Source organism: Netta rufina (assembly GCF_964035555.1).
Source record: "Netta rufina genome assembly, chromosome: 2".
Taxonomy (NCBI): Eukaryota; Metazoa; Chordata; class Aves; order Anseriformes; family Anatidae; genus Netta; species Netta rufina.
In genome coordinates, this window is record NC_140124.1 from 8801400 (window position 1) to 8814830 (window position 13431).

Consider the following 13431-nt stretch of genomic DNA (forward strand, 5'->3'; position numbering starts at 1 on the left):
TATTTCATAAAGGTTTAAAGTTTCCCTATGATGGCAAGTATAAATCTGCTCTCAATGTGTGTGTGGTCTCAAACCAGATTTCTGTGATTTGAGCCAATATATTCTGCTGGTTGCTTGCCTCAATTTAAATCATTTTGGATGAAAAACTCTGAATACAGAATTCAGACATTAAAGCACTGAAGAACATCATTTTGCCCGAGTGAGCTATTCAGAAATTCACATTTTATTGTTGTTCAATTTTTCAAGAAAAAAAAAAAGTTTGGCTGAATGGGGGATGTTTCATTGCATTAAGATTTGTGTGAGATTCAACAGGACTTCCCGTGCATTTGCAATTCAGGGCTGCTTTGGGATGTAGTAGATCCAGGTGTAATAATGAGGGTGTGGGGTGGCAGGAGAGGGAAAGCTCTTTATTTAAAATATAGGTATAGAAACACATGTACACCTCATGCTTCTCCTTCAGGAGAAAAAAAACAAGACTGAGGAATGAATTAATATTGAGGAAAATGCTTGAGATTTGGTTGCAGATTCCAGGAGTAGGAGTGGAGACACCTGCTTGTTCCGTAACCTGTGTCTATCTAGAGCTTGGGAGTGAGGGGGAGAGACTGAAAAGGCTCTGTGACCTTCACTAGGGCAGAATATGTTGAGTTTGGAAGAAGGAAGTACAGATTATCATCACTGTGACACCATTTGGTGCTTGGAAACAAGCCCAGCCACGTTATTACTGCTGCCAGTTCTTCAGCTCAGGCGGCAAATATGTGGTGCTCACCATTTCTCTACCTATGTGTCACTGTTTCCACGTCATGTTTTTCGGTGGCCACTTTAGAAATAAGTAAGTTTTTTGTAGGCATATCTTGAGAACTAGGAGAACTTCAGAATTTCAAAGTTAAATCCTCAAAAAAATAAAAAATAAAAAAAAAAAGCAGGTTACCTGCCTGGGCTTCCTCCTCTCCCCAGGTGACATATGCTCATGTGAGGATGTGCTGTGAGTAAGATGTAAGATAACCACCTTGTGTGAAAACTGCCCCGATGAACTGGTTTTTCCCCTGCCTCCATTGGCAGTGACCTCATGCATTATCCAGTGACAAACTAAATGTGACTGCCTAAATAATGAAGTAGCTAAATGTGGGGTGGTTTGCTGGGTGCGTCCCTTGAGGCTGTGTGGCTTGCGGAAGCCCTGTGTGTTCCCTAGGGTGACCGATGGCTGTGAGAGCTGCTCTTCAATACGCTTTTATCCCCCAGGATGAAGGGATGCTTTTAACCTTAGTTTGAAAGTACCTCTGGCAGCTTCTACGCGTGGTGATGGTACAGGTGCATTTGGGGAACGAAGGGTCAGGATCCTCAAGGCTTGTGTTCAGTTCTGCTTTGGCAGGCAGCCAGCGCTGTCCTGTTCCACACCGGGGAAGGGCAATGCGGTTGAACCGCCTGGTTCAGCTAAACCTGAATGGATTTTGATGGGACGAATCAATGTCATTTTCTCCACCCTAAATACCTCCCTATTCCGCTAAGTGCCACTGGTTGCAGACAGCATTGAAATTCAAAGGTCTTGGTGTCTTCTGAGGTGGCAAGAATATTTTGTGTTGGTAACTGTTAGCTTAGAGAAGTATAGCAGCTCCTCCTGTAAATAGTATGTGTATTGTGTAGACTGTCATGCTTGAGTGTAAAATGATGTCTTTTCTCTAAATGAAATACCCACAGGAGACTGGCTGGCTAGGAAGGAGCACTGGAAACAGGATAGAGAACCTTTAATCTCTGATGATAAAGTATTTGCAGTTGATGGCTATATAATGACATGAAATACATAGTCGCAGTCTCGCTTCCAAATGAGAGCTCCTAGTTTCTCAGATAGCCCATTTAGGTGTTTCCGAGAAGGCCACAGATTTAGTAATGGCTTTGAGCTTCAGTGGTTTGCTCTCATCTACCTTTTTGGTTCTTGCAAATCCCATCTGTAGCTTGCTAGTAGAAGGGTGTGAAGCAGCTTTGTCTTGTGCTGCTTTGATAGTGAGCAGAATTCAGTTGCAGAGCAAATAACCTGGTTTTGCTGTGTGAGATTTTTTTTTTAATGAAAAAACTATGATTTTTTTTCAATACACATAGGATAGGGTGAGACTGCGTGTGTTGTTGGTTAGGGCAGCCCCATAGATAAATGATAATCCTTTGCTGATGGCCATAATTCAGTTTAGCAGGGAGTGTGTGTGTTCTGAAATCTGTTTTGAAAAACTTGTCTTCAGCAATGGCAAGCTTTAAGCTTTTAGGTGAACACCAGATGTAGATGAAAAAGATGCCACCACTAATTTCAGAATTTCTCTGAAGTGGAAAACAAGAATGTTCCTAGATTATTTTCATTACTTATTTGATCTACTCATATATAATAAGGAAATGTTTGTGAATATAGTAATTTATTTTAGGTATAGCTTCTCTCGGTTAGTTATCAGAGGTTGCCAACATACTTTGTTAACTTCTGATATAAAAGAAATGGTAATAATGTGAATTACTGACTTAAGTGTGTCTTCTGCAAAATTCTGCTTTTGTATTGATGTTCCACTTTCTGCAACGTGTAAGGGCTCAGTTTACATTTTAAAAACTTAATGGAGGAAATATAACTTTGTAGTCTGCCTTACAATGCTTCAGATGCTTGCATTCTGAATAGACAGAAATATTACCTTTTTATTTTTTGAAAGATGGTTCATTTAATTTTCAAATGCCACAAATTGTCGCATAGTCGTGTCCTGTCCCCCATCCCTCCCCCAAGCAGAGCTGCTTCTCTTCCGTGTGCTACGTTGTACTGAATTGATGGCACAGAATAGCATGGTTTAAGAAGATAAATGTCAGGAATATCTTCTAAAGTAGACATTCAGATTTTGGGGGGATTAATGGGAAAGAAGGTCAATAATTGCATGGATTTCAATAAGCTTTGAGAATAAATGGCATTCCTGTAGTGCTAGTGATTATTAAAACATTGTGAATTCATTTCAAAATGCTGTGCTCAGGTTTAATATCTCTTCCATTGTAAAAGGATGACTCAGTAAGAGCTGCCAATTTGTAGAGATTATAGAAGGTAACTCCATAAATCAATTACATTTTTAAGAGAAAAAAAGTTATAGCAGACAATAGATATTTTTTCTGGCTGGTAGTCTTAATCTTAGTTTTGTCTTATTAAATAGGTTCCTCCAGACTTTCAGCAGCATGCGCCTGGACCCGTTCCTACCAACTTCTCGCAGGCCCCAAGGCTGCCAATCCAGGACCAGTGGAGGGGGCCACCACCACCGCCACCACCACTCCCTCCTCCACCTCCTCAGGAGAGAGATCCCTTTTTTATAGGAGGTAAGCATTTTCATTTCAATTAATGTATAAGATGTACATTTTGTAAAATCAGTATGCAGTTTATGTATCTTGTAACATGAAATGTTGAGAAGAACCTGAAGACCAGAAGATTGATGTAACCTGATGAGTTACAGTGCCAGAAATTGCAGTGGTCTGGTATCTTTTCTCCTGTTCTAATGTAGTCTTCTGTCTACACGTTTAGCTACCATAAATCTGTGAATTTATACAAACGCAAAATAAAATTAGTATGTTAGTAATTGTAAATAAAAGTAAATGTAATAAAATTGTTGTAACTTGTTACATTTTACATAATGCACTCTCCGTACATTTTAGTTTCCATTATTAACACTATAAACTGTCTGGACTACGTGTGTTCTGTAAGCAATCTGTTAACGTTAGCTGAACTGCCGCAGCATAGCAAACAAAATAGGTAGTTTGTGTTGTATGTATAGATGTTTATACCAAATGTATGAAATATATATATGATATATATGTTATTAGTGAGTACAGGTAAAATGTGTATGTAAAGTTGCTGAGTATCTGGTTAGCAAACGTTATCAGAGTTTTGTGAGTTGTTGTGTACTTTAAGCACTAATCCCTGTAATCCTTTGCTGATTTCAGTAGAGTAGAATTTCTGAAAGCTATTCCTAATTCTAGGTAATGGTCAGTTCTGGTGGTCTTTCAAGCATCAATTCCTTTTAAACACAGGTGGCACAAGCGAGGGAAATGGATGTTGAGGATAGCTCTTTAAGATTAAAATGCCTCATATTTTTGCTTTCTACAAATTTCAAGTTACTTTTTTCTAAATCAAAACAACTTTGTGTTTGAAAAGCATGTTTGTTTCCCAAGGAGTCTGTCATTTAATGACTTTTTCTGGTTCCTATAGATCCAAGATTTCCAAGCCATCACTTGTTTGAGCAGCGGAGCCCCCCTCCGCCACCACCTCCCCCGCTTCTGAACAGCGCGCATCCTGTCCCTACGCAAAGCCCCATGCCGTTCAGTCAGCCCGGGCCAGCCTTCAGCCAGCAGGGGCAACAGCCGGTATTTCCCAGAGAGAGGCCGGTGAGGCCAAACATACAGCCTCAAGGCCCGGTGGGAATTCTCCATTTCAACCAGCCGGGTGCAGCAAATCCACGGCCCTTCATTCCTCCAAGACAGCAATTCCTACAAGCCCCGGGACAGCCCTTCCTCGCCGCACATACGCAGCCTAACATGCAGGTACAGATCTACAGTAGGAGCAGTCGTACAAAGAGGTGTTTGCAGTGTCCCAATACTGCACTGTAGCCCTGTTGGCTTATAGGAGTAATGTGAATAAAACGGAGTTATTCAAGATTACAGGTATGAGGCAGATTTGCATATAGTGCTTATTACTCTGTCAGAAAAAGTAATTATTTTTTTCCTTCGGTTGCCAGCACTGACTCATTTCCAACAGCAGTCTGCAGCCCAGTCCTATCTCTACAGTAAAGTTACAAAAAACACCGTGATTTATTTAACACTTTACAGCTAATGTAGTCTGAGAAGTTTAAATGCCACGTTTGATCCAGTGCCATGCAGCTCCTTTAGTTGCCTTAGCTCCGCGGAGGCAGGGAGAGCTGTCCCGCTGCCCCACTGGTCCGGGCCACCGGCAGGGCCGGAGCGCCCTCTGCTGCTCAGCCGCACAGCTCAGCGGGGAGCTGGGGCCTCCTGCTGCCCGAGGGGAAGCTGAGCTGCTTGCTTGAAGTGGGTAAATGTTCTGGGGTTACGCCGAGTGATGGAGAGGGCCCTGCCTGCATGCTTGGGTGTTCGGGGTCTTTTCATGGTGTCTGGGTTTCGAATGTGGGGAAGTCATGAAGACTTCTATGGACTTCTGTTTTTGGGGGGAGGAAGAGAAAGAACAGTGTTTAAGTCATTAAACAGAAAAGAAAAAGGAGAGCAGAAGGCCTTTCGTTTGCCTTTTTCCCAATTCTTCTGTTGTCTTACTCAGGCTTAAGCATAGAACTACATTGCACAGCTTCTGTTAATCTGTTTTTTAATCAGTGTGGTTTTGGTTTAGCCTGGGCAGTAGCTGCTCACAAATGTTTTGAGGACACAAATGTTTTGAGGACTTGTGAGGCTGGAGCTACTTTTCCAAAGATTACTACCTTGAAACTAAAAACAAATAATCTTTCTTGATACAAAGGGTCCTTTGCATCCACCGTTGCAACCTCAGCCCCAGCCTCAGCCTCAGCAGCACCATCACCAGCAGCAGCAACAGCACCATCACCAGCAGCAGCAGCAGCAACACCACCATCATCTCCAAGGACCACCACAGCCCTTGATGCCCATGAACCAGCCACAGTTCAGGCCTCACATGCAGGCCACGCAGCAGCAGCCAAATAACAACAGGATGCAGTGTCAGCAGCGGCAGGGTCCGATGAAGCCAAGACATGTGAGTACCACCTCCATCAGTGTTGTCTCTCTTAGCTCCGCGTGGATAATAAGCATATAAACACATTTCAAAATGCCACCGCAGTTTTTCGGTATCGCTTATTCCTTTTCTGTTTTGTCCCTTTCTGTTCTGTTCCCATTTTTTGCTCCCTTTTCTACTTTGATCATTTTATAATCTACATCCACAAATAGTACATGTCTTTACTTTTTATTTCTAGTCTAATTTTCTGTGTTTTTTGTGATCTGATTCCAAAAAGAGATGATAGAGTTGCCCAAGAACTGACAGTAAAGGGTTTGGTGGGAAAATTTGCATGATCATATTTAAAACTGCTGGTAGTCTGTGACTGTGTAGGAGCCCATTTCTGTGACACCATCCTTCAATTTGAAGGCCTCTCAGTAGCACTGTGGATAAATGTTCTGGTTCAGATGGTATCACTCATGTCTTGTGAGTTTGCTCCAATCCAGCATGTTCTGCTACTAGGTAGGTTGGGGTAACACAACAGTCCATGGCAGTGCTCAAGTTGATGTGACTGTAGTTCGGAAGAATCACTTTAATTAGCAAAATAAATCACAGTGAGGCCAATTTCTGAGAAATATGTTAAACCACTGAGATTGTTTGCTGTAGATTAAAAAATTAATGTTTTTGGTTTTAATACTTACATTGAAAACACTACTGTGTTTTCACTACCTCTTTGAAAAGTTCTTTTTGTGTTGGCAAGCAAGTCATGAAAATCTAAAACAGGGATCACTTCAGTCTGTCTTGGAGTAGCAATATCTGCATTTTTTTTTCTTTCTGCTTTTCAGAACACACCCTCACAAAATATTGTCAAGCGTCCAAATCAGCAGCTACAGCCAACTGCTCCAAGAAATAGTAACTTGCGGGAGTTGCCAATAGCACCGTCACATGCTCTGGAAGTGAGCAACAACAGGCGAACCTCTACCCCAGCTGCTCAGGTCAAACCCATTACCAGCACAGTGTCTGCCACCAAGACTGTAGCTGGTGTTGGAAACTCACAGGGACGGCCTGAGGTGAAAGCTAAAGCGATCACACCAGTGGCCCAAGCAAAACCAGAAGCAAAGTCTGAAACAGAGGTAAGGTTTTTTTTTTTTTTTGCTGTTTTTAAAAAGAAAACCCATTGGAAACTTTTCTTGTCTGACTGTAAGCATATCTAACATACTATTCGCCCAATATTTTTTGCTGCCACTAGAGGCCTCCCTTCTGAGTTGTGCTTTCAGTCAGTTTCCATTGACCAAAATAAAAAAGAAAAAAGGGAAGTCTGAAAGGTTGTCAGGGCCCTGGTGATCTTGTTTTGCAGGTGTAGGAATCATTCCTACTGTGACAAGGCAGAGGTGGCGTGAACTTCATCAATGATACAAGTCTCTGAGATAGTCCTCTGATAGTCCTCTGACCCACTGTGCCCATTTTGTATCTTGCAGGTTTACGATCAGTTGTCTTGTGTTGTGTTTTTTTTGTCATTTGTTTTTTTCTTCCCCTTCCAGGTAAGTACTTCTTCCTTGGTTAGAAAACCTCTTCTCTTCCATTTTGTGTTGCTATATGCCTTATATGCCCTAAATAGCCATTTTTCTTCCTCGTGCTGTTTGTCCTTAGACTGCCCACTCTACTCTAGGGTCTTGAGCATTCCTGCAGGAAATTGCAGCTGTATTGTCCACGGAATTTCTTCTTCTTGAGGAAGAAAATCTTTCTTTCATATAACCTTTTTGGATGAAGGAAAATAGGAGATGCTCTCAAGTTTTCCATTTTGGACAAAAAGATGCTGTTTGCTCTGCTAGTACTCTGCACAATCAAAAAATGAAATACAGGTTTTTGGATTCCACTGGGTTATGCATTGTGAACAGGGGACATTTTCCTGCACAGATTCTCCTGGAAGCTAGAGAAGACTTGCCATGAGCACTGTGTGAGAGAGTAGGTAGGATTGCACAGATGATATTGTTAATACTGAATGTCAGGAAGTGCCAGAGGAACACGATGGTTAAATGCACCCTGTACAATTCCTGAATGTCAGGTTATTCGGAACAAAACTGTAAATCTTTATAGTTCAGTCACCATGAAACTTGTCTCAAGGACCAGGTTTCCTTCAACAACTGTTGAAAGCTTTAATTGTGGTAATACTGTCTTCCTCTTAAGCTGCTGGTGATTAGCTTCTCATCTCGTTCATGAATTACTATGACCATCCCTAATTTTCAGAAATGTGGCACAAAAGAAACCCGTAGCTGGCAGTGCTTGACCTCTTCTGGACTTGCTTCTCAGTGGGAATATAAAAAACCCTTTTAATTGTGATCTTTTCTGAAAAAATTGCTTAAGTAATCTCTTTCACCTCAGTTCAGTTTCTTGGAATAATCCAAGTCAATCTGTCTTTCAGGCCAATAGTACAGGTAAGTTTTGAAGACCTATGCAAAGCAGTTACAGGCCTCCCCATCTAAAGCATTTTATAGTTTTTTCATGTTTCAGCCATATGGAACTTAGGACATTAGTCCTGAAATATCTCTGTCAGTGTCAGGAAAAATAAACTACTAGTTTTCACTCCTGTTAATCAAATGGAATAAAATAACCAGTACAGATATCTTGTTCTCTCCATCTTAAATATTATACGTATCCTAACAAACCTGTAACTTTAAGACCATCTAATTCAACTCATGTGATTTCTTGGTCCTGTAAGTCAAGCTTTCTTTTCATTTCCATGGTAAAACAGCTGTCTTCGAAAGGAGTTTGTGATACCTATTTCACATACGTCACTTTCTTTGTGAAACGGGAGGGAAAAAAAAGTTGCCCTTGAAAAATCGATGTCTCTATACTGTTTCCTATTGATAACCATAAAAGTAAAGCTTTCATAGGTACCCTTGTCAAAAATTTCTATGAACGTGCATGCACAGAATAGAACACTTCTTTTTTCAAAGTAGACCCAAAAGAGAGCCTTGCACCACAGTGCAGTAACAGCTGTCCCTTTTCAGCTGTGCCACTTTGGTAGTCATATTCACTGGTGCCACTCATCCTCAGTTTACAAACTGAGGATTGCTGTACTAGCAATCTCATTTCCAAGTACTTAATTATTTTCTCTGCTATTTTTGTAATGTAGGTTATTACATCCCCTCCTTAAGGCAGATTGTAATATTTTCCAGTCTTTTGTGTATTTTTCTTCTAATTACCAAACTTTATGCTGTTTTAGGCTTTCTGTGAAGATGAAAGAGTTAAATTCTGCCATCTTTTCTAGCTGTCTGGCTCATAACTGAATTGGGCAGGTTATTTTGCAAGTGTCTTCAACTGGAAAATTAAGACTCTTTTTCTGTATCCATCTTCCTTAAGAGCCAATGGCCATATTTATGAATGCCCTATCACTCAGGAAGCACAAAAAATAGCAATGTTGACTGTTAAAGGTTTTCCCTCATCTTCCAAATAGATATATAAAGGATTGCAACCTGAGTGACTAGAAGACTGAAAACTGTTTAAACTTTCTGAATGGTACACTTGTTCCTATGCAGCTGGAAAATATCGACCTTTAAGTGCCTCTGTCAAAATGATTTTTCAGACCGAGGACATGGAAGTTTACATCTGGGAGAGTAACAAAGAGACAATGAAATTGAGAGAAATGGGTAGTGACTGCGGGTCTCATTCTGCTCATGTTGAGGTCAGTTTAGGGAGGGAGGAATTAGGGAAACATTAAGCATTTTTGAGTTTCAAAACGGGGCAGAAAAATGTAGAAAGGTGATGTGAAGATTTTTAGAAGAAATGAAATATTGGATCTCAGAACAGGAGAGATATTGGTAAACCATTGCATAATCAGAGGTTTGCTGATATCACCACTTATATTGCAGATAACATCCCTGGTGTCCTTAAAGGCAACCTTTCTGTTCTTCCAAATCCAGTAAACTTTGGAGTTGGATTTTTGTTGGGTCTTAATGTTCTTTTCTGTAAGACTCAGAGTATAGAAAATATTCAATATTGAGGAAGTTCAGGTGATTATTAAGAAAATGTTTCTAAATCTGCATTTTTAGAAGTTAATTACATGAAAAAAATGTACGTTTTAATTTTTCTCCAGCTTGAGTAGGTTTGACTTCCAAATTTTAAAAATAATGCCTCCTGTCTTTGTGCTTAAATTCTTTCCAGCGATATTTTTCTAGATAGAAGATCATAAGAGGGCAGTGTGCTTTTCAAATTAATATATAATCTCATTCTTAATTTTCTGTTTCTCTGATATGTACTCTGCCTGTGTTTTGTAGGATGATTCATACCTTCATAGGGTTTAGGAGCCCCTGTCATTAGTAATGTGTGACGTTTATTTAACTGTCCTTATTGAACCCCAGCAGCCAAATGATGTAATTTGGATCTGTCCTTACCTTTTATGAAGAATTATTATGAATTTTTGGACAAGTGCTTCTAGTCTATTTTGTTTCTAATATTATAACTGATGGGGAAAAAATAACCTCTTGAATAAACTGATTTGTGTATATGCTGCAGTTCAAACTGTTTTGATTGTGCCAGTTTTACTGAGGGAAACAAGTGAGCCTGGCTGCATGATTATTTTTGTTTTTGTTCCTTTATCCTTCGTTGCAAGCCAGAGAACTTCAGTATCCAGCTCTTAGGGCTCTGCATTTAACTCTTAAAAAAAAAAAAAAAAAAAAAGAAACCGACCCACAGCCACAAAAGTGATTGTTTTGAATTCACTATATGAGAAGCAAGCTATTGGTACGAGGACTAGAGACGTTATACTTTATGTTGTAATTTGTTTTAGAGCATTTCTGCGTTACCCTACAAAAGTCTGCTGCTTCTCTTACTGCTGCTCTTGAGTTAGATTCAGAATGGCAGCCTGTAACTTCTTCTTTTGGCACTTTCCATTAAAATCTATGAACCTTTAAGGCAGAAGGAAAACCTATAGCTAAGGCTTGGTCTTCCCTCCAAACCACAATTAAATATATTGTGCTCAAGAACTTTTCAGGCAGATGAGAATCTGCATTTAACAACAGCAAAAACAAATGAACAGGAAAAAAAATAAATAAACAGCAATAAAAATGACACTAAGGGAACTGCTTTGTCTCTCTGGCTTTGTGCTTGTACTTTTTGTTTTTTTACTTTGTATTCCACCTGGCTCCTCCTTTTATGTACACTGTTTCTTCATGTTGTAGAATTTTCTGCAGAAAAAGGGTGACACATCTGGTTTATCTAGTGAAAAGGCTGCTCCAAGTTTTCTGCTGCTTCACCTGCAGATAATGTTGCTTTTGGTATTAAACCTCCAAATACGATCTGTGAAATTCACGGTATCTTTGACGGATGTCTACTTTCTCCCAGTTGCTTTTTTTGGCAACATTTTTATTTTTTTTTCTTTTGGCAGTGCAACTGCTTGTGAAGAAGTCTGTGCTGCAGTTATTAAGCTAATAGGATGAAAAGCATTAGCAGCAGTCATTGCATACCATTTCCATTTTGATCCAGCATACTGTCTTGCTTGTTCTTTCTGATGAAGCTACTTACAGTGTAGGGGAAGAGATGGTTTTAGAGCCAAGAGACAGAGGATTTAACTACCTCTGTTTTCATCCTGGTTGTCCTGGTTTCAGTTAGCACAGAATTAATTTTCTTCCTAGTAGCTGGTGGAATGCTGTGTTTTGGCTTAGAATGAGAAGAGTGCTGATAACACCCCGATGCTTTAATTGTTGCAGAGCAGTGCTTATACTAAGCCAAGGACATCTCAGCCTTTGCTCTGTCCTGCCAACGGGCAGGCTGGGGGGTGCAGTAAGAGCTGGGAGGGGACAGACCCAGGACAGGTGACCCAAACTAGCCAAAGGGGTATTCCATACCATCTGACGTCATGCTAAACAATATATAGGGGTGGCTAGCCGGGGGGAGGGGGGCCGGACTGCTCGGGGTTAGGCTGGGCATCGGTCGGCGGGTGGTGAGCAATTGCATTGTGCATCACTTGTTTGTACATACTATTATTACTTTCGTATTATCCCCATTGTATCATCATTATTATTATTGTTATTATTATTTTTGTTATTTTTTTTTTTCTTTTCCTGTCTTATTAAACTGTCTTTATCTCAACTCACGGGCTTCACTTTCCATTTCTCTCCCCCGTCCCAGAGAGGGAGGGGGGAGGGTGAGCGAACGGCTGCGTGGTGTTTAGCTGCCGGTCGGGTTAAACCACGACAGTCTTTTTGGCGCCCAACGTGGGGCTCGAAAGGTTGAGATAACGGCAGATCTGATCAGAGTGTGTTAAACTAAAATTGGTGTAAGGATTAGACCTGCTTAATAGTCACTTGTCATGATGCTGATTGCTTTAATCACAACTCTGCTGCGCCTGTTTTCCAAATTGAGTATTATAGTACATTATTTTCCGTATTTGCTCTCTGTAGTGTTGTTTCTCCTCTCCGGGCCCTGGTTTCAGACCATTATGGTACTAAGTGTTATAGCAATGGCTTATGAGACGATAAGATATCTGGTCATGACTCTAACTTGGTATTTATACTCAGTACATCGATGACATTATTGTGTGGGGTGACACAGCAGAGGAAGTTTTCGAGAAAGGGAAGAAAATAGTCCAAATCCTTCTGAAAGCCGGTTTTGCCATAAAACAAAATAAAGTCAAAGGACCTGCACGGGAGATCCAGTTTTTAGGAATAAAATGGCAAGATGGACGTCGTCAAATCCCAATGGATGTGATCAACAAAATAACAGCTATGTCTCCACCAACTAACAAAAAAGAAACACAGACTTTCCTAGGTGTTGTGGGGTTTTGGAGAATGCACATCCCAAATTACAGTCTGATTGTAAACCCACTCTACCAAGTAACTCGCAAGAAGAATGAGTTTGAATGGGGCCCTGAACAACGACAAGCCTTTGAACAAATCAAGCAGGAAATAGTCCATGCAGTAGCCCTTGGGCCAGTTCGAACAGGACCAGATGTAAAGAATGTGCTCTACACTGCAGCCGGGGAGAACGGCCCCACCTGGAGCCTCTGGCAGAAAGAACCTGGGGAAACTCGAGGTCGGCCTCTGGGGTTTTGGAGTCGGGGATACAGAGGATCTGAGGCCCGCTATACTCCAACTGAAAAGGAGATATTGGCAGCATATGAAGGAGTTCGATCTGCTTCGGAGGTGGTCGGTACTGAAGCGCAGCTCCTCCTAGCACCCCGATTACCGGTACTAGGCTGGATGTTCAAGGGAAGGGTCCCCTCTACGCATCATGCAACTGATGCTACATGGAGCAAGTGGGTTGCACTGATTACTCAGCGGGCTCGAATAGGAAACCCCAGTCGCCCAGGAATATTGGAAGTGATCATGGACTGGCCAGAAGGCAAATACTTTGGGATATCATCAGAGGAGGAGGTGGGTCGTGCTGAAGAAGCCCCACTGTACAACCAGTTGCCAGAGAATGAAAAGAAATATGCCCTGTTCACTGATGGGTCCTGTCGTATTGTGGGGAAGCATCGGAGATGGAAGGCTGCTGTATGGAGCCCTACACGACGAGTTGCGGAAGCTGCTGAGGGAGAAGGTGAATCGAGTCAGTTTGCAGAAGTGAAAGCCATTCAGCTGGCTTTAGACATTGCTGAACGAGAAAAATGGCCAGTTCTCTATCTCTACACCGATTCATGGATGGTAGCAAATGCCCTGTGGGGATGGTTACAGCAATGGAAGCAAAACAACTGGCAGCGTAGGGGCAAACCTATCTGGGCTGCTGCATTGTGGCAAGATATTGCT

General features: G+C 41.3%; 1 protein-coding gene across 6 annotated transcripts in view; it reads left to right on the forward strand.

Annotated features, from left to right (window-relative positions):
• RBM33 (RNA binding motif protein 33) overlaps positions 1-13431 on the forward strand; it is a 104360-nt gene that overhangs the window by 54290 nt on the left and 36639 nt on the right. For all 6 annotated transcript variants that reach the window (XM_084281834.1, XM_084281835.1, XM_084281837.1 and 3 more), the window contains exons 11-14: positions 3162-3321; positions 4208-4539; positions 5480-5728; positions 6532-6819. In XM_084281834.1, coding sequence (XP_084137960.1) covers positions 3162-3321; positions 4208-4539; positions 5480-5728; positions 6532-6819 — 1029 coding nt within the window. The remainder of the gene's footprint in view (positions 1-3161; positions 3322-4207; positions 4540-5479; positions 5729-6531; positions 6820-13431) is intronic.